We start from the raw sequence: 19,921 nt of genomic DNA on the forward strand, positions 1-19,921 counted from the left end.
ACTCTCAGACTAAAGTTTACCAACCTGCCCTGGTGTGCTCTGAGGTGGTGACAGTCCTGGCTAGGCTGGTTCAAAGTCTAATGCAGTAATTACCTGGCTTTCATTAGACCTTACTTGGCTAAAAGCCTAAAATGGGGTCAAGATCTTGCTTTTCTCTCTCAGGGAGGCATTGTTGGCAGAAATGGGCGTTGCCATTCGGGAAGATGGAGGAACACTGGGAGTCTTCTCACCCAAAAAGGTAAAGAAAATTGTTGACTATTGCATGATGTTTCCAAAAGGCTAATCGACCTGGGAGGAGGGTGATGAGAGTTGAATTATTTGGATCTTCTTTAGAAGATGCTGTGCTGCAAAGAGAAGCAGCTCCTTTTGTGTCTTGATTCAGTAGCAAATCAGAAGGTTCTGTGTCTTAATTCCGTTGCCATTTTCTGCAGCAGCTGTGTGTAACCTTTGTGTGCTCTACCTGTTCTTTTTTGAGATACCCAGAGAAGATTTAAGGCTTGTTTAGGTGCTCTTCTTTGAATTATTTGTTAATCCTTCTTTCCCTTGGTAAAAAGGATAGTGATCTAATGAACCAGTGAACACAGGGGATGCAAGGGAATTTTTAATTCAATACTTGCCATTAGTTCTATTTTCTGAAATTTGAAAGAAGCAGAACTGTGCAGGAAAAGGGCATAAATCAGTACTGTAAGTGTAAAATAATTAGGTTAGCAAAGAACCAGTCTCTGCAGGTAAAGCAGAATTATAGAAGTACAATGAAAAAAACTACTTTCTTTTATCTTAAAAATCTTTGAACAAGCAGCATGGGTAATATTTCAGTGTGCAAATGTGTAGTAAACTTGATCTAGGGTTAAGCAGGGACCTATTCAGAGACACTGTACAGAAATGTAGAACCCCAGAATTGGTTAAAATCCTTCAGTTAGAATAGTGTTTAATCTTTCAGTTAGAATAGTTGGAACTGGTAGAACTCACGTTTGCTTTTGGTAGCTACTCCAGGAGTGCCTGAGGTTTGTAAAGAGGCCGATTCATTGAGTATTCTTGACATTTCTTTCTCTTACATTACGGATCCTCATCTCCTTTTAGATTTTTCCTCAGAGGCCATCAGCTCTTTTTGATGATTCTTTTGGTGGATTTTCAGCTGAGCAGGTTTGTGTATAAATGCCACCTGGATACCTGGATAAAGTAGTTGCTTGGGTAATAGATAGTATTTATTTTTACCTACATAGGATTTATTAGGAGAAGTGAAACTCCCACCCCATCCTGTCTGCTTCTGTTCCTTGCTGTCCTTGCAGTTCCATTAGCTGTCCTTCTAGTAACTGTGGTTGTTGTGGAAATTTAGGAGAGGAGAGCTTAGACAGAAAATGTGAAGTGTTCTGTGTAAAGTCTCTACAGTCCTGAGGTACCAGTATGTATCTCATCATAGGCAAGGAGTGAACAGTTGGGTGTGCCAAGCATCATCTCTCCAGCTGTGGAGCTTTATTTCTTACAAAGTATTCAACTGGTGCAAGTTGCAGTGGTGTTACAGCAGTTGACTGTCTGGGATTTGGTTTCTCTTATTTTTTTCTTGACTGAAGAGCTTTAAACAGCTCCAAGTGCTGATTTGTGCAGTAAACAGCAGTGGCAGCATGGAACATCTTCAGCTGCAGCTTTGGGTCAGCCCTGGATTTTTAGGAGTGAAAAAGCTGTATTTTTTTCTCACCCTTTCTGTCCTTATAGTTAGATCTTCCAATAGGCAATGTGACAATCAGAGTCCTTCATTCAAAGACAAATTCATCATGACTGTCCAGTAGTTTTTTAGCTTCTGTAAACATGGTGCTGTTAAATGCTCTAATAAATAAACATTCTTGCATCTAAGTGGATGGAAATCGTGTTGGAAAGGAATCAAACCAAATTTATTTATTTTTCCTAAATTTATTCTCTTTGAGGGTAACAAAGGGACAAGTGGTTTATTAACAGTTTTGTTGTTCTTTTATACTCTTTCTGCTTTGCATATGTTTAACCATTTTTGCCTTTTCTTTTGTGCTTGTGCTTACTGCCATCTCACTGGCTAGATTTTCACACCAAGGCCTTGTGACTTGTTTGCTGATTCCAATGGGGTTTTTTCACCAAAGAAGGTTGGTTTAGTAACTGTAGTGGATTTAAATTTAGAAGAAGTTTAGATTAAGAGCTTCTTAGCTGTTGGTATCAGAGAATATTGGTAGTTTTAGATCATGTTTTGATGTTAACAGACTTTGCCAAATAAGCACCCGACCTGTGCCCAAGAAAAGCCAAAGCTGATTCCATATCAGTTTCAAAATTTCACTGTAGCAACCTTTTCTGCTCTTGGACTTCCTTTATCAAAGTTTCCAGAGACTTTATAAGGACAACTTTTTCTCCAGCTGAAGCCTTTCTTCCTTCCATGGATTGATATTTTGGATAACTAAGCAGTCTGAGCTGTATTTCACTGGTATTTTGTGATGCTTTGCAATACTTCAGGAGGCTCTGTTTGAAAAAATCCATTATGGAATAACCTCAATACATGTGGCAAAACTGCTGGATTAAAGCACATCCTCCACAGCTGCAGGAAGGAGCCTGAAAGCAGAACCTCAGTTCTTAATTAACTTTTTGTTCTTTCAGACTCCTCATCTTGTAAACCTTAATGAAGATCCACTCATGTCTGAATGTCTGCTGTACTACATCAAAGATGGCATTACAAGGTGAGAGTTGGTGCTCACACACTCTGGGGTTGCCTTCTTTGCTTGCTTAAATCCCCATGCTGGAGACAGCGTGAGTTTAAATAATACTTGTGCCTTGAGCTGTTGAAGTTGCAGGTGCAAATGAAGCATAAAGAAAGTGCAGAAATGCAATTTCCTTTAAGTTGACTTGGTATTTAAAGTAAAAACACCAACTAACAAGTAACATGTTCAGTCACTCAGCTTTAAGAAATCGTTACTACACCTGGGCAGTAAAAGAAGGCATGACATCCCCTCTTAAGTTTGTAGTGGAAGTACATGAGTGATTTTGATGCTTGCAGGATCGAAAACCATAGCAACTGGAATATGGCTGAATGTTAGCTTTATTGTTTAAATAAGTTGTTACTTGTAGTACACATTTAATGGATTCTGCATTCACAGGTACATGATAAAATTTAATTGCCAGACTTCGAATTAAAAATTTATTTTATTCCAAAACTTATTTGCAAAACAGCTGGAAGGGGAGAGGTGATTTTTATTTTTTTTTTGGAGCACCAAGTTGTGTTTGGTTGCTTAGTTTGTATATTCCTGGGGAACAAATGGAAGAGAGTACACCAACAGGGGCTGGCATATGGTACCACTTTAAGGTGCATTAAGCCCACTGAAAGGAGTATCAAAGTGTAGAGAATTCAGCAGAGAATGATGGCTAGAATACCTTGGGGTTTAAGAAGTCACTATAAGTTCTGAGCCTAGTTCAGAAATGTAATGTAAATTAATAAGTAGAGCAAGTTCATAAACGTTAGGGTTGGAAATGAAGTTGTCTGTACCTAGAATTGTTCAAACACTTGGGTTTGAAATGGACATACATCTTTGTGCTCCAGGGGTACAGCCAGCCTCTCTGTCTAGATGCTGGATGAAACTGCTTGTGGCATCAAATTATTCAGCAAGAGCCTCCTGAGCCATTTGTGCTCCTTTGTTCAAGTGCAGAAGGTGATCAGTGGGAGGGATGGAACACACCACTGGAAGTTCTTGTTGGGTTTTCCCCCCAACTTTGCATCCCTTTCTAAAAGGAGAGGGGTTTCACAAGAGGGAAGGAATTGCATTGAACCCAGAGGTATTTAACATGTCAGTTCTCCAAGTGACATTTGTAAGGGAGAGACAACTTTTCTTTTGCAAACTGTCATCCTCCAGCTCACGGCAGACCAGGCAGGTTCTCTGCCGTGCAGCGTTAAGCGCTGCTCCAAGCCTTACATTTGAAGGGTAGTGCTGATAGCTCAGGCTCTCTCTGGCTGTGTGGGGGTGGTGACCAGTGCAGGGCAGTGCGAGGTGCCTGGTGTGCTGCTGACACGTGGCCTGTCTCACGCAGGGTGGGCCAGGCGGACGCGGAGCGGCGCCAGGACATCGTGCTGAGCGGGGCGCACATCAAGGAGGAGCACTGCGTCTTCCGCAGCGAGAGGAACAACAACGGCGAAGGTAAAGCCGCTCCTCCGAACGACCCGCTGCTGAGTCTTCCACTTCCTACCACTTCCATAGCTGGCCAGGGAATCCTGGGATTTGGAAATCTGACCTCAACAAAAGGATCAGTTCTGACTTGTTTTCTTGAGTCTTAAGGAGAGAAAGTAAAATTTGTTTAAGTGATAATAGCTTCAAACTGTAGGCTGCAGCCATTATAACAGTTAAATTCTGACTCTGGTTAACTATAAACATGAAGAAAAAGTAGTTTCCAGCTGCAGTAGATAGAGAAGTCATTACTGTTCATTCCGTCTTGGGTCTTTATTTTAAAGCAGCATGACATCCAGGGGTGATAGACTTCCTTGGTGTTAGTATGAACATGGGCAACAAATGAGAGGCCTCTGGGGCTTGCACACTTCTGTTCCTCTACAGGACTCTCTAAAGTCTAACTCATCAATGTTTTCTTTGTAGTTATTGTTACTCTGGAGCCTTGTGAACGATCAGAAACCTACGTGAATGGCAAGAGGGTTGTGCAGCCTGTGCAGTTGCGCTCAGGTAAGAAATATTACCATGGATTTTTTGTAGACTCTCTGTATGTGACATTGACATCATATATGGGGAATGCTAGGTGCTGTTTAGGGACAGTGTCACCTTTAGCTTTTAAATGGAAGTTGGTACCATTCTTCTGTCAGCTGCAGTTTTCTGTTTCTGTTTCTAGGAAATCGGATCATCATGGGTAAAAATCATGTCTTCAGATTCAACCACCCAGAGCAAGCACGAGCAGAAAGAGAGAAAACACCATCAGCTGAGACTCCCTCAGAACCAGTTGACTGGACATTTGCTCAGAGGGAGCTTCTGGAGAAGCAGGGCATTGACATGAAGCAAGAGATGGAGAAAAGGTAATAAAATAACTCAAAGTTTTGACCTTAAAGAAGGCAGAGTCCGCAGCAGATTTCTGGGTTCTGCCACATAGTATCTGCTACCGCTTGTGGAAGTTCAGAAAGCTTCCTCCTCAGTTTACTGTAGTGTCTCAGTGCTCCAGCTCCTTTAAAAATCACAGTGCTGGCCACTAACGCTGCAGACTTTTTGGTGAGGGCTGAAATGCATCTTGCAGGGTTTCACTTCTGTAGTACTGAATAGCCAGAGAAGTTTCTTTTAAGGACAGTAATTGCCTTTTACTCTTGTAACTGTAATTCAGGAGACTGTGCATGCATGTAGAGTAACACCAACAGGAAACTAATGACCTCTGACTATTTCTGTTCTTTTGTTCATCTTCAGATTACAAGAAATGGAGATCTTGTATAAGAAAGAGAAGGAGGAAGCTGATCTCTTGTTGGAGCAGCAAAGACTGGTATGTGTCCTTACTCCTGATTAACTATGCCTTTGGCAAACAGTAATTCCTGTCCTTGCTTATCTGAAAGTTTAGGAAACCTGCTTGGGTTGTCTGCACAATGCAGTTCTCCCTTTGCTTTCAAATTCTTTGTGTCTACAGTGAATTATTAGCAGGGTGAGTGAGCTCCTTCAGGTTAATTCAGAGATTGTGATTGACAGTAAAGAGGCTTTAATCAATTCTTGTTGGGATAGATCAAATTTCTTGCAAGTTAACCTGAAAGAAGGGCATTTTTGTGCTCTGTGTTTTCTGGAGTTCCTTTTCAGTAGTCTAAACAGCTACTCCTTGGGATGTTTACCTTTATTTTTGTCTTGGGTCACCAGAACTTACTAATTTTGTGCTGCCAAAGAGATTTCTAGAACATTGATACATTAGGTTTAGTTTTTGAATGACGTCTGAAAATGTTGCTGCATTGTGCATGTTTTAACCCTTCTCCCTCCCCTGCATGGAGTTCCTTGTGAGGGTCTTGGTGGTACACAAGCCAATGGTGGGGTTCTGAGTAGGGAGCAGTGTGTTAACTCATTCAGAGCACTGGGAATTCCTCCACTCCACGTATTTGTCAAACAGGAGGTCTGATAAGTTAAGTCTGATATAGGAAGACTTCAGTCTCCTCACAACAAATACCTCTGAAGTGCATTACAAATAGAAATCCATGCAGTCTTCAAGCACCCTGTGAATTTGAAAAACAAGACCAAACCCAGGAACGACGTCTAGATTTCCCTGAGAAACCTGAGTCTCCTGTTTCTGCTTTAGCTGGTTGTCTTTAGCCAGAACACAAATGTAGTTGTGCCAGAATTCTGATAAAAATTTAAAACTCATGATTTATGTTTGTAGTATGAGATGGAGACCACTGAAAACTGTGGGTTAAATGCATGCTGGACTTTGCACTGTAAAGCTCTTGCCCTTGTCCCCAAGCCAGAATGGAGCAAAGTACTGTGGCTTCCATAGGCAGAAGCTACAGAATTTTTAAAAAATTCCTATTACACACTTGGAGACTTCTGCATCTCTAATTATTTCATCACAAGGACCTAATTTCTTGGATGGAGAGGAGTGGCTGCAGACTGCGACCAAGGCAGTCATTAGTTCAGAAAAGCTTAAATGTGACTAATGTCATGTTTCATCTCTGGAATTTTATAGTTAAAATTTAGGTAGCAAAAAAAATAGTACATTAAAAATGTGAAAATAAAAATAGTGTGAGTATTGAGTAACTTTTGGCAGTGTGTCAAATGAGATGCAAGTAATGGAATTCCTTCCCTAAATTTTAGCTGACAGGCACAAGCTAAACTATTGTATGAATTAAAGATGTGAAATTGGCTGTCTGGGAAGCTGCTTCCAATAAGGCTGCATTTATAAAGTGATGTGAAGGGAACTTATTTCCCCAAATACTTCAGATTAAGGGAAAATACTTTAGAGAGTGGAGTGGTTGATATAATAAAGATGCTGGTTTCTTCAAGTTTATTTTGTTCTTGTTGCTTTCAGTTAGTGGAATGCTGCCCTACATGCCTCAGCAGAACCTGAAGGACACCTGTCCTAGTTGTGAGGGATGGTATCAGATGAGATCCTTGGTCAGGGAGCAGTATCCTGCTTATCACAGTGCTCAGTAAGAATATTTCAGGTGACAGCAGAGTTTGCCAACACAGCTCAGGATTTCTGTGTTGCTGTGTGCAGAGCCTGGGATGGACAGGATTAGTGCATCCATGCAGCACAGCCGAATAATGAGTGGGAAATCTGGGAGTGCACTTCATCTTGTGTACCTTAAAAGTGTTTACACTGCTGCCATAGCCAGCTGCAGTACCAGGTTCTCTAACTTACTGCTGCATGAGACTGATACTGGGATATAAATACTCTTCTTGGTCTAAACTGGAGTGTCATCTCAGATGTAAGAAGCTAGCCAATCCTGTTTACCGGATTGTTTTGATTTTATGCTGAGATTCCAACCAGTCTGGGTGTTTATTTGTTAGATGTACTGTACAAAAAAACCCCAATATCTCTTGTCCCCCAAAATTGCCAATTAAAATATCTTTGCCTTGCTAGTATTACTAAGGAGTAGAAGTAGTTGTTTTCCATTTTACAAATTGATTGTGAAAATGTGTGTAATAGAGCTAAAATGGTCATAATGCCTCTGCAGTAGCCAGTTGATATTGGAATTATGATTATAGCTGCACTAATTGGTTTGGGTAACCTCTAAGTGCACACAGGGCCATGATTCAGTGTCTCTTCATCATCTTATGATACGAAGACATCCTTTACCCATAAGTAGTTCTATGGTAGTTTTGTAACTATCAGAGTCCTGTGGAACTTGTGACTTAATGTTGGAGTAGTTCATGTTTTCCCTTCCTGGTCGTATCCCTGAGTGGCCCAAACACACTGGGGCTTCCTCCAGGGAACCTTTGGTTTCCACTGCAGTGTGCAGTTTGTTAGATGCTGTTTCCTTAGGCCACGACTTTTGTCAGCTGTAAACTCATAAAGAGTTTCTAAAACCAGTGTTTTGCTTATATTTTGACCTAAACTAGAAGTTGGTTCTCTAGTACTATTCTTAAAACGACATTAAGTCACAAGAAGCTCAATAATGTGAATCTGGTGCTGGCTCAATGACCTGGGTTTCCTTTGGTTTTAGAGTAAGTGGCTGTTACTGTTCCAGGTTTCTCATGTGTTCTAAATCTCCGTGTGGAAAACAGGGATGTTAGCTAGAGCTGCATTAGACACTGACAGCTTGTGTTTGGATCACAGTAATACATAGGACTTCTTGCTTGTTAAAGAGATGTCTTAATCGGCCTTTAAAGAAAAGTGGTCTGATTTTAATTCCTGGTTGCAGTAAGCAGTGATGGATATCCTTAACTTGTGGTGGCAGTTTATCTGAACAGACATTCCTAGCATATGGAAACCCGAGGCACTGCTCATTAAAAATCATTTAGCAAAAGGTGGAAAACTTGTAATGAAGAAGCAAAGCGCATAATGCTTAGCAAGTGTGTGGAAGCTCCAGGCCTCTAGGGTTTGAGAAGAAGACAAATCAAGGATACCAAATAGAAAATTCATATTAAAACAATTAAAACCAGAAAGTCATTACTCTGCATTCTGCTGAAACTCATTCTTCGGACAGACAAGACTGATAATGTTTTTTTTTCTTTAAACTAAACAACAAGGTGCCAAATGGAAAAAAAATCAAACAAACCACAACCCACCTCTGAAACTCTGATTCTGGATATCCTTCTAGCTTGTAGCAAGTCTTGGAGTATGAACCACTGTCTTCGTCTGTCATAGTGGCACTTACAGTCCTTTTAACACTGAACCTTTCGGCTGCTTCTGTTTCATTTTTTCTTATCGTCTAACACTTCTCTGGCTGCTGTTGTAGTGAAATGGATTCTAAACTTGAGCATCCCTGCAACCACGTGCAACGTTACTAACCAGTGTTAACCCGACTTACTCTGGCTGCTCATGACATCTTCTGTGGCTGCTGTGCTCACCTTCCTGGGGAGGATTTGCTGAAAGAAGCAACAGCAGTCACCAAGGCAAATGTGTGTGGTGGGGATTTGCATGTCTTTGTAGCATGTATGAAGTGCAGTTTACACTTGGTTTTAAGATTTAAAACCAGGAACTTGGTTTTAGTTGGTCTGTTTAAAGATTTTGGAAGGGTTTGGGAGGGAAGAGTTCAGATTATCAGCTATTTTGAGGTGACAAGACTTAAATATAAGGTTAATCTTTGTTTAGTGAAGAGCTCCAATTTTGACAGTCCATGGCTCTTGAAGATGCATTTTAATGCCCTAACACTCAGTCTTCAGGGACCTCCTTATCACTTGTTCTGTTTTGATTTTTGATTTAGTTTTCTTTGCCTGCTACTTCTTGTTTAGCTTTTCCATTTTCTTACAATTTTAATTTTGGTTATTTTGGGGCCACTTCTTGATTTTTGTTTTTCCAAAGGATGCAGACTCTGATAGTGGGGATGATTCGGACAAGAGATCGTGTGAGGAGAGTTGGAGACTGATCACTTCCCTGAGAGAGAAGCTGCCCCCCAGCAAGCTCCAAACCATTGTAAAAAAGTGTGGCCTCCCCAGCAGTGGGAAGAAACGAGAACCTATTAAAATGTACCAGATACCCCAACGCCGACGCCTTAGCAAAGACTCCAAATGGGTCACCATCTCAGACCTAAAGATTCAGGCTGTGAAGGAGATATGCTATGAGGTAGCACTCAATGACTTCAGGCACAGTAGGCAGGAGATTGAGGCTCTGGCCATTGTTAAAATGAAAGAGCTTTGTGCCATGTATGGGAAAAAGGACCCAAATGAGCGCGAATCATGGCGAGCTGTTGCTCGGGATGTCTGGGATACAGTAGGAGTTGGAGATGAAAAGATTGAAGATGTAATGGCCAATGGTAAAGGAATAACTGATGTGGATGACCTAAAGGTGCACATAGACAAATTGGAAGATATTCTGCAAGAGGTGAAGAAGCAGAACAACATGAAGGATGAAGAGATCAAAGTTCTCAGAAATAAAATGCTAAAAATGGAGAAGGTTTTACCCCTGATAGGCTCTCCAGACAAAGCTCAGTCAACTGTAGCTAATGCTAAGTCTCCGAACTCTGCCGGTGCAGCGGATTTGGATAAGAAGCCTGCAGAAGAGGCGAAGAGAAGCGAGAACGATGATCTTGCCAAGGAGGAGCGTGTGTCTCAGTTAATGGCGGGTGATCCGGCTTTCAGACGTGGGCGTTTACGTTGGATGAGGCAAGAGCAGATTCGATTTAAAAATCTGCAGCAGCAGGAAATAGCCAAACAGCTTCGTCGACAGAATATGCCTCACCGGTTTATTCCACCTGAAAATCGCAAACCTCGGTTTCCCTTCAAAAGCAATCCCAAACACAGGAACTCGTGGAGTCCGGGCACCCACATCATTATCACCGAGGATGAAGTTATCGAGGTTAGAATTCCGAAAGAAGACGACAAGAACAAGGACGAAGGCAAAGAGAAAGAAAGCAAAGCTGCTTGTAAAGATCCGCAGCAGCTGTGGAATCTGTACGGGCCGCAGAGGAGCCAGGATAGCATCCAGATTAACCGGCAGCAGCTGGGCACGCCGCCGCAGCCCGGCGGGCAGCAGCAGCCGCAGCTGCGCTGGAGGAGCAACTCCCTCAACAGCGGCTCGCAGAAGGGGCTGCGGCGCCAGGCCTCGGGCTCCTCCGAGGCGCTGCACCCGCCGGGCGGCCCGGAGCCGCAGGGCTTCCAGCAGAAGCGCCACCTGCACCAGCACCGCCAGCCCCACGGCGCCCACGAGGGCGGCGGGCCCCGGCCGGCCGAGCGGCCCGGCCAGCGCGGCCCCTTCGTGACGCCGCCGCGCATGAGGCGGCAGCTCTCGGCCCCCAACCTGAAAGCGGGCAGGGAGACGGCGGTGTGAGCGCAGGGGGCACGGCGGGCACCGGCTCCGGGCACCGGCACCGGCTCCGGCACCGCCCGGGCTCGGGGCTGCTCTGCCGGGCACAGCCCCAGAGCCCGGCACAGGCGCCACGGACCGGCCCTGCGGCCCGGCACTCGGCCTGGGACTTTGCTTGCAGTTTATCTGCACCCTTGGAAGAATATTCTGAAAAACTGTAAGAACTTTTCGCATAGATTAGAAGACTTGGAGGGAGGGAGGTGGAGGGGAGAACTTCCCACTAGCTCATTTACCAATTTTGTGTGTGTGTGTGTGTCTTGAAGTATTTTTCTAATGCTGAAAATATTGTCTGGAACTTACCAAGTGCTACCTTCCTCCAGTGTTTATGTAGACAATCAAAAGAGGAATTTAGTTTCTAGCATTGAATGTTTCTTGTGACTTTTTTCTTAGCGGTAAGGAAACTGACCATCTGTTTATGAATGGATCTGGTTCTTCAGAACAGTATTTTCCACTCTTAACTCAATTTTTAATAGTAATAATAATCTATAAACCAAAAGTTGTCAGCTGACAAGATACGTGTCGCTTTTTTATAAAGAAATTAAGAAGAGCTCTTGGGTCACACTGCCTGGCTAGATGTCTCTTCTCCTGCTTAAGTTCATAATCATTGGTATGAAATTGCTGTGACAGTTAAACCAGCCTGAATGGAATTTTATGTCAGAATATATATATAATGCTGAAACAATTATTTGGAAATAAGCTTTTTCTAATTCCCATTGTATCTCTAAATATAATAGATTTTAATTATTATACTGAGACTGTGGAAAGGAACTAGGATTTTTCAACACTCTGGTGCACTCAAAAAGCTAATTCTTTTATGTTTTCAGCTTTCTCAGGCATAAGTCTGGGAGATGTTCTTGAAATAGTTATTCTTAGGAAGATTTATAAATCACTACTTTGTATTGGCTGAATTCTCCTGTGAGATGGGAGAATTGAACTGTTTCATCTTAATGTGATACCTCATGTTAGTGCCTCTGGTCTTGGATTAAACTTGAATTCAAGACTCGTTTAATAAAGGAGAAGGTTGCTTTGAGGAGAAAATAAGATTAGTTTTCCTTCTCCCCACACTCAAAATGCGAGTTAAAATCTTTCATGTCTGTTTTGCTCTGAAGGGGTTTGCACTTGCAGGTGATTTGCTGTAACACAAAGGCTTGCTATTCCTGCTTCAGATTGTTCCAAGCAAATTGCTGAAAAACTAGTGATTAAGGAATAGGCTTTGAGGTTTTGTCTCAAGTGGAGAGTCCCGACCTGAATGATGCATGGTTATTTTCCGAGTTTCCAAAAGTGCAAGACAAAGTTGCTCTTACTTTGGAAAATCCATGGCCTTAACTGTAAGCCAATAGAAATATTTGAGGACTTATTTTGCTTTTAAATTTAACTTGAATAAAATTTTTAAAGCAAAATTGGACACTCTACCACATTTGGTAAGGTAGGTCCACTGTGCAGTGTATTTGTGCTGTTTTGCACAAGTATCCTGAATTTACTTGAGGTTGCTTATTTTTTTATAAAATATAAGCCCTACTGGTAATTGTTACTTGTGTGTGGCTCAGCATAGCTGTAGGTAAGTGGCAAGTGTCTTAAGCTTATTTTCCATATTTTTTTTTGTCCTATCCTACTTTTCCCCTGCCTCAGCTGGGCATGTTGTAGGTGCTGCTGAAACACAGGTGCCATTTACATATAAATTAACCAAGTGTCAGCTCTTAATTCTCAGCACATGTATCACTGATGGGATGGTGGCCTCTGCTGCAGGAGATACAAAGTCAGTCCTCCAGGTTGTAAAAGAATAAACTGGTCTGATCACTTGGGAGTTTTGCTTTATGGCAAGTCTAGTTCTGTGTCCAGATCTGGCTTTGTAACTTGCATTTGTGTCATGCTTTGGCCTACTTGAACAAAGGAAATAAAGCATTGCTTCCAAAAATGCCTCGATTCTTAGAGAAAAGAAGGCTTGTAGATGAGCAGGACTTTCTTTGAGCTTGAGTCGAAGCTACAAAATGAGTTTTGGGCTGCAAGTAATGTTTTGCTGTTGTTTTTATTTTAGAATCCTTTTTTAGTAGTGCATTGCACTTCAGTTTTGTGCACGTCAAGTATAATGAGTTCTTCTTTAGCCTCAAAAGGGCTTGGACTCTGTTGAGAATGCATGCCTGGGAGAAGCCTCTCAGTTCTGTGGGGCAGCCAGAGCTGGGATGGCAGGGCAGGGATGGCTCGTGGCAGGAGACCAAAGCAATCCCATCTCCTGCCCCGTGTTCGGGAGATTGTGCTGCCTGTATGAAATCACCACGTGTGATTGATGGAGGAATTCTGAGGTCCATGGAGCTGCGTGTACTGACACGAGACTGAAACTCCTGCTGCTTGATGCCTTAATGCTGAACACTAAGATGTTTGTGCCAACTTCTTGCAGCTTAAAACTCAGGACAGAGCTCTCTGTAAGTGCCTGGCTGGTGCAGTAGGTTGCCATCAGTCTGTCTTACCCCGCTGCACTAGTGCAGCACTGGAAGAACAACCCTGCCTGTTCTGCTGTACAATTTGACAAAACAGAGAAAGGACAGTCAGGGTCAGAATGGAGTCCAGTCTGCTTCAAGGAAGCAGCTTTTTTCCTGATTTTTAGGAGGATATTTAAGAATTTGATCTGAATTGCAGTGCAGCACTTCATCTGGTAAGGGAAGCAGTGTGAGAACTGTGGATCTCCTTGCACTATTCAGGAATGCACACAACTCTCACTCCAAGCCCTGTGTTAATGGAGTCAATGAACAGTGAGACAGCTGCTTCCATTGATGTCTGTGTGAAAAGGCTTTCAGGGTAATGGAAATGTGGCATCCATGGTGGAAGTGCTCTTTTACTAAGGTCAGTTGCCTTTGCCAAGTGCTGCAGTGCTTTGGCAGCTGGCTTGGATCCACCTGGGCCTTGGGGTTGGCTTCTCTGGGACTCACTGGGACACTGGGCTGGGGTGGGATTAAATGCACATCACTAGTGCTCCTCACTCAGATTGACTCCAGCATCCTTCCTCAAGCAATCTGAATTTAGGGATTTGTCTGTTTTATCAATACATTCAGCATAGTTCCAGTATCCCCCTCAGTGTGTCCTTTACATGTTGAAATTTGTTTTTTGTTGAAATTTTTCTTGGATACTTCCCATTAAATCTCTTCAGGAGCTGCCACATGAGAAATCTATGCTGTGTAACTATTTGTACTGTAAAGGAAGCAGTGAGCTGCCTTTGAACTAAATGGGATTTTCAGATCTGTCTCTTGTTTTGGATTGTCTTATGAGCAAGTATCTGCCTTGTGAAAAGCAGAACTGGTTTGTATTGTAACAAGTGCTCTTTCAATAAACTATGGAATACTCTTGTAAGTGTCAGAGTTGTATCAGTGAAATAGAAATCAAACTTGACTGGAGGCTTGTTTTGCTTTTATTTTTTATCTTGGGGTTGGCCTTGTTCCAGGAGAGTTATAAAGGTTTCTTTAATTGTTCCTCAGTCTGATTCTTGTAAGTTCATCCACCCTGGTGTTTCTGCTGTTACGTGGAAAGCAGCAAAGCAGACTTGTGTCCATCTCAGGCAGCTTATTTAAATTCAATATAAAAGAAAAGAAGAGCTTTTTGTAGCACAAGGAGCTATAAACCATCCCCGTCTTCAGTGCTGTCCCATTGTACCATCCTGTGTGCTGTTTATTGAAATTCTGGAAGAAAACACAGAGCTGGCTGTTCTCCCTTTGTTTGCTCATTGAAACAAAAGAAATGGACTTTTCTGTGCACCTCAGATACAGGGGAGAATCACACACGGCAGGTTGTGCTGCAGTCTTCTGCTTTAATTGTCCAGTCTGGTTTAAAAAGCTTTGTCTAGTCTTGGTGTATGGGGAGTGGGTTTGTTGGTGGGTTGGGGTATTTTTCTTTCTTGTTTCCCCCAACTCCCCATTCCCTCTCCAGCTTTTCAGTTTCTCCAAAAGAATTGGGAAAGATTCTATTAAAACGCTACTTGAAGAGCTTTCCATTTCTACAATTTAGCTGCTCAAAATGACATTACTGATTTCAGACTACAGGAAAAGAAACTATTTTGCCTTTCCTTGCATGAGAAGTCTCATGGAGTCTGGAATAGATTTTTGGTGGATAAGAATTTCAGAATGAATATCAAAAGAAAGGATATGTATTTGTTTTATTTGCAGTACTTATGCTGCTGGGTTGAGGTTACTTCCTGTGAAAAAAAGTAGCCAACTTAGGGTGAATGGAGCAGAAAGAAATTAAGAAGTAGCATTTTAGCCAAATTAAACATTCAAGAGGAAATCAGGAAATTAAAGCACAGCCATCATATGAAGGCCATACGAAGTTCAGTTTTGCTCTCGGGGATATTGAATTTGTGGTGTTCAAAATCCTGCGCTTTCTAAGGGCACAGTTACCATTTATTAATTCTATTTTCAGAAAATACTACTTATGAACCTGAAGGAATGTTCTGGAGGTGCATCTCCTTTCCAAATAGAGTCTAAAGCCTTTCTGACTGAAGCTGACACCATCATGTTGTGGATAAATGATGCAGCTGTTTAGGTGGGACACTTAAGTGGGTTGGGAGGAAAATGTAAAGCTTTTATTCTGTAGCTCTTGGACTTAAGAACCTATTGCAAAGTGGGCATTAGAGAAGAATTTTAGGATTTTGAACTGTGGAAGAGACAAGGTTGAAATACAAGATGAGTGCCTTCAAGAATTCACCTTAAGAACTCAGCAACACCCTTAGTGAATTGTAATTCTTGTGTAAAAATCTTGAGAAACCAGTTTAATTTGTGTAATAATATGTCAAAGGTTTATGTTAAAAAAATAAAATACCCTAGTGGGATAGGCTTTGAGACCAAGAGCACTGTGACAGAGCCTGTTCTAATCTGAATTTGTTTTACTGGCAAGTAATAAAAGGCTCATTAGGTTTTAGTAGCATTTATTTCAGGGCATGATAAAGTCTGAACAGGAAGAAAATGCTGTTCTACCAGAAGCTATTGCTGAAGTGTTCCTTGTGGGGAAGCCACTGCACAGACTTCTCTGCCAGGGCCGTGGTGGTATTTTATCTTCTGATGTATTAAATATGCATGTGAGAGGGTGGTACATGCTATGGGGAGAGTCTAATTGAAAACAAAGTGCTTCCCCCACTAATATTTGAAATTAATTTTTTTTTTATAAAAAGGCAAATTAGTGGTGCTGTTAATCCTTCTGTTTGAGAAAATGAAAGTGAATGATTCTCCCCTTTCAAATCTATTTTTGCGTTTTTCTCTATTTTCTGCTTCTTTCCTACATCTCTGAAAGCAGCAGGCAGCCTCCAAATTTAATCCCCTTCTTCCTGTTTTTAGCAAAAAATCCCACCAAAAGAGCATCCTAAACCTTTCCCTTTCTAGACACTGTGTACATGTAAATGTGGTGATTTTAGAGAGCAGCTCTGCTGTCTCGTGTTGCCTGTGTGTTCTCTTTGCAGGGATTGCATTCCAGCAGTGCTGCTGGGAGCGCTCGGCAGTGCCCGATGTGATCTGTGTCTGTCCCTCTGAGCTCTTGGCATCTCTCAGCTTCCTCCTGGCTCTTGTCTGTCCCACACAGTGTCTCCTCTCTCCCCACAGGACTATGAGAGCAAGCTGCAGGCACTCCAGAAGCAGGTAGAGACACGGTCCTTGGCAGCTGAAACAACGGAGGAGGAGGAAGAGGAGGAGGAGGAAGGTGAGCTTGAAGCTTAAAATAATTTGGATATAGCGAATCTAAGGGGACAGATGCTGTATCATCTCTTGTAATAGACAGAAAACTTGCTTTGGAAGCTGCAAAACACTGCAAGTTCTTGATCTGTAATCCTCTCAGCAGTACAATTTCATATAACTATTTATAGAACACATTCCCCATGAATGTGGAATATATATTCCATGATACACGTCTTCAAATACAACTGATGCACAAACTGGATTAGTTTTACCCCAAGCTTTGATTTGGTGCTCTTGTAGGAATCTCTTCCTGGCACTAACAGAGCTCAGATTTCTTAAAGAAAATAACACTGTTGCCTTTGTTTCCTTGTTTTGATCTTGAAGTTTCTCTTTCCTCCTTGCTAGGAATTCTTAGAATGCTGTGACATGTCTATATAGCTCCATTTCTGGACAGCAGATAATTTATTATTGTCATTATACTTGCTCTCATTCCACTCTTTCAGCATTTAATAGTTGCTTTAATAGTTGCCAAATAACTTAAAATAATAGGAGCAGAAAAAAAATATGTTTCCTCTGTTCCAAATCTCATTTACGTGATCATTAATCTCCACTGCTGATGTTGAGGAGGTTTTGAGTCCAGTTTTTCCATGATGAATAATGAAAATGTTGGGTTTTATTTTCTGCTCTTCCAGAAAAACGTGTTGAGCACTTGATGGCAGAGTCAGCAGAGTATTGGATACTACATGTGATGGTTTTGAGAAGAAGCCACATGGTTTTATTCCTCTGTTTCTTTGCTCTTCCCAGTGCCCTGGACACGCCATGAATACGAACTCGCCCAGTGGGCTTTCAGGAAATGGAAGTTCCACCAGTTCACTTCACTGAGGGACCAGCTGTGGGGAAATGCAGTATATCTGAAGGAAGCCAATGCGATCAGTGTAGAGTTAAAGAAGAAGGTAGGGACATGCAGAGCCAGTTTTTTTTATTTTCTGACCCATCAGTTTTGATTGTATAAATCCTGCTGTAAATACTCTGAGTTTCTTGTAGTCTTTAAAACTCTCCGTCTCTTGCTTATTCATCTGGGCTGTAAAAGGGTTCAGAAAATTGTGAGTCCTGGCTTGGGGCTTCTGTGTGAGCGAGCGTGGCGTGTCCCTTGCGTGCAGGTGCAGTTCCAGTTTGTCCTGCTCACGGACACCCTGTACTCGCCCCTGCCCCCGGAGCTGCTGCCCGCCGAGCCGGAGAAGAGCCGCGACCGCCGGCCGTTCCCCCGCACCGTGGTGGCCGTGGAAGTGCAGGACCTGAAGAACGGAGCAACGCATTACTGGTCCTTAGAAAAACTCAAGTATGTCAATAGTATTAGAGAGCAAAATCTCCTACGCCCAAGGAACTTCACGCAAAAATTTCTTCCTGAGCTGTTCCTTACCGATTTCTGTTTTTAGTCTGTGTCCTCCCAAACTTTCTAGGCAGTTTCAGATGTTCTAAATACCAGCTTTTCAGATTGTTTGAACAAGTGCACTTTCCTCCAGCTTCTCACTTTAGCTTCACACCTCATTTTTGCAATTTGAGGTTAGACATTATCTTTTGAATGCAATCAGACTCATCACAGCTCATCTCTCTCTATTACTTTTTTCAGTCCTTCCACTGTAATAACTTCCTTACCACCTGCTTTATATAATCTGGCAGTATAGGACATAATTTAAGATAAATATTTTATACAAAGAAGATTTTATTTCTATCGAAGTTATACTGATTCTGTCACAAATTCTGACTGCAATCTGAATGATTTTCATCACATGTAAATGACATTTCTTTTTCCCATTCTCTAAATATTGACTGAAGGACTTTTTTCCTACTAATAACTTCCAGACAAAGGATCTTGAAGTGTGAAACACTTGTTTTCTTCAATAAAATAAATGGATAGTTAGACTCTATAATGGAATCAGTTCACTTTTGAATCAATTGCCAACATTTCTGGAGTGGAATGCAAAGAACTGCCAAAATTACTCAGTAACATGGTCTGATGTAAAAATTGAAGCAAAAAGTATGCCAGAATTAGATATGAAAGAGGAATATTTAGAAGTGAATTGAAATCCAAGATTTATGTAAGCTTCTGCAGTCACCTTGCCTTGTGCTTAGAGGGCTTAGCTGACAAAATATTTCCCAGACTCACTAACATTTTTGGGAATTATTGAAGCGCCCATCTTAGGGTACAGCCTCCTCTGTTGTTAGGTGTAATTTGGTAGGGTGAAGGCAGTGAGGTGAACACCTTCCTTCGTGTTCTCTGCCTACATTGCTGCCTCTGCTGAGCTCTTCACTGCTGTCTCCTCAGGCAGAGGCTGGAGCTGATGTAGGAGATGTACAGCTCCTCCTCTGAACTCTTTGCTGCTGCTGTGTCCACAGGCAGAGGCTGGAGCTGATGCAGGAGATGTATAGTTCCCTCTCTGAGCTCTTCACTGCTGTGTCCACAGGCAGAGGCTGGAGCTGATGCGGGAGATGTATAGTTCCCTCTCTGAGCTCTTCACTGCTGTGTCCACAGGCAGAGGCTGGAGCTGATGCGGGAGATGTACAGCTCCTCTTCTGAACTCTTCACTGCTGTGTCTGCTCAGGCAGAGGCTGGAGCTGATGCAGATGTACAGCTCCTCCTCTGAGCTCTTTGCTGCTGCTGTGTCCACAGGCAGAGGCTGGAGCTGATGCGGGAGATGTACAGTTCCCTCTCTGAACTCTTCACTGCTGTGTCTCCTCAGGCAGAGGCTGGAGCTGATGCAGATGTGCAGCTCCCTCTCTGAGCTCTTTGCTGCTGCTGTGTCCACAGGCAGAGGCTGGAGCTGATGCAGATGTACAGTTCCCTCTCTGAGCTCTTCACTGCTGTCTCCACAGGCAGAGGCTGGAGCTGATGCGGGAGATGTACGACCGGGCCGGGGACGTGGCCTCGGGCAGCCAGGAGGAGCCCGAGGGCTCCATGACGGGCAGCGACCCCTTCTACGATCGCTTCCACTGGTTCAAGCTCGTGGGCAGGTACGGACAGCACCTCGCTGCGGCTGCGCTGGCAGCTCTGGCTCCGCCTGCAGTGCTCAATAAACCATGTGGCCTCCGTGTCAGCTGGGTCTTGTCTTTCAGGGTTTGGAATAGACTTTAAATACAGTTAAGAGTAGAACATGCTCTTTAGAATGTTGGCAGTTCAGGTGTCTAGCAGTAGAATCTGCTTTGAGTGAGCCTTTAGTAAGCTACAAATTTATTTTAAAATAATATAACTGGCTACGTTGCATCTGAATTCACTGGAGTAGAGCTGTGAGAATACCAAGAACACTGGAAAAACGGTCCAGAGTCTCTCATGTGAGTGGTTCAAA

General features: G+C 42.6%; 1 protein-coding gene across 11 annotated transcripts in view; it reads left to right on the plus strand.

Annotated features, from left to right (window-relative positions):
• KIF1B (kinesin family member 1B) overlaps positions 1–19,921 on the plus strand; it is a 73,909-nt gene that overhangs the window by 29,388 nt on the left and 24,600 nt on the right. For all 11 annotated transcript variants that reach the window (XM_021529815.3, XM_021529821.3, XM_021529818.3 and 8 more), the window contains 10 exons: positions 163–238; positions 2,614–2,693; positions 4,036–4,142; positions 4,593–4,676; positions 4,840–5,020; positions 5,400–5,472; positions 16,506–16,602; positions 17,382–17,530; positions 17,738–17,916; positions 19,452–19,589. In XM_021529815.3, coding sequence (XP_021385490.2) covers positions 163–238; positions 2,614–2,693; positions 4,036–4,142; positions 4,593–4,676; positions 4,840–5,020; positions 5,400–5,472; positions 16,506–16,602; positions 17,382–17,530; positions 17,738–17,916; positions 19,452–19,589 — 1,164 coding nt within the window. The remainder of the gene's footprint in view (positions 1–162; positions 239–2,613; positions 2,694–4,035; positions 4,143–4,592; positions 4,677–4,839; positions 5,021–5,399; positions 5,473–16,505; positions 16,603–17,381; positions 17,531–17,737; positions 17,917–19,451; positions 19,590–19,921) is intronic.

The sequence above is a fragment of the Lonchura striata genome, chromosome 21 (assembly GCF_050655825.1).
Source record: "Lonchura striata isolate lonStrDom1 chromosome 21, ASM5065582v1, whole genome shotgun sequence".
Classification (NCBI taxonomy): domain Eukaryota; kingdom Metazoa; phylum Chordata; class Aves; order Passeriformes; family Estrildidae; genus Lonchura; species Lonchura striata.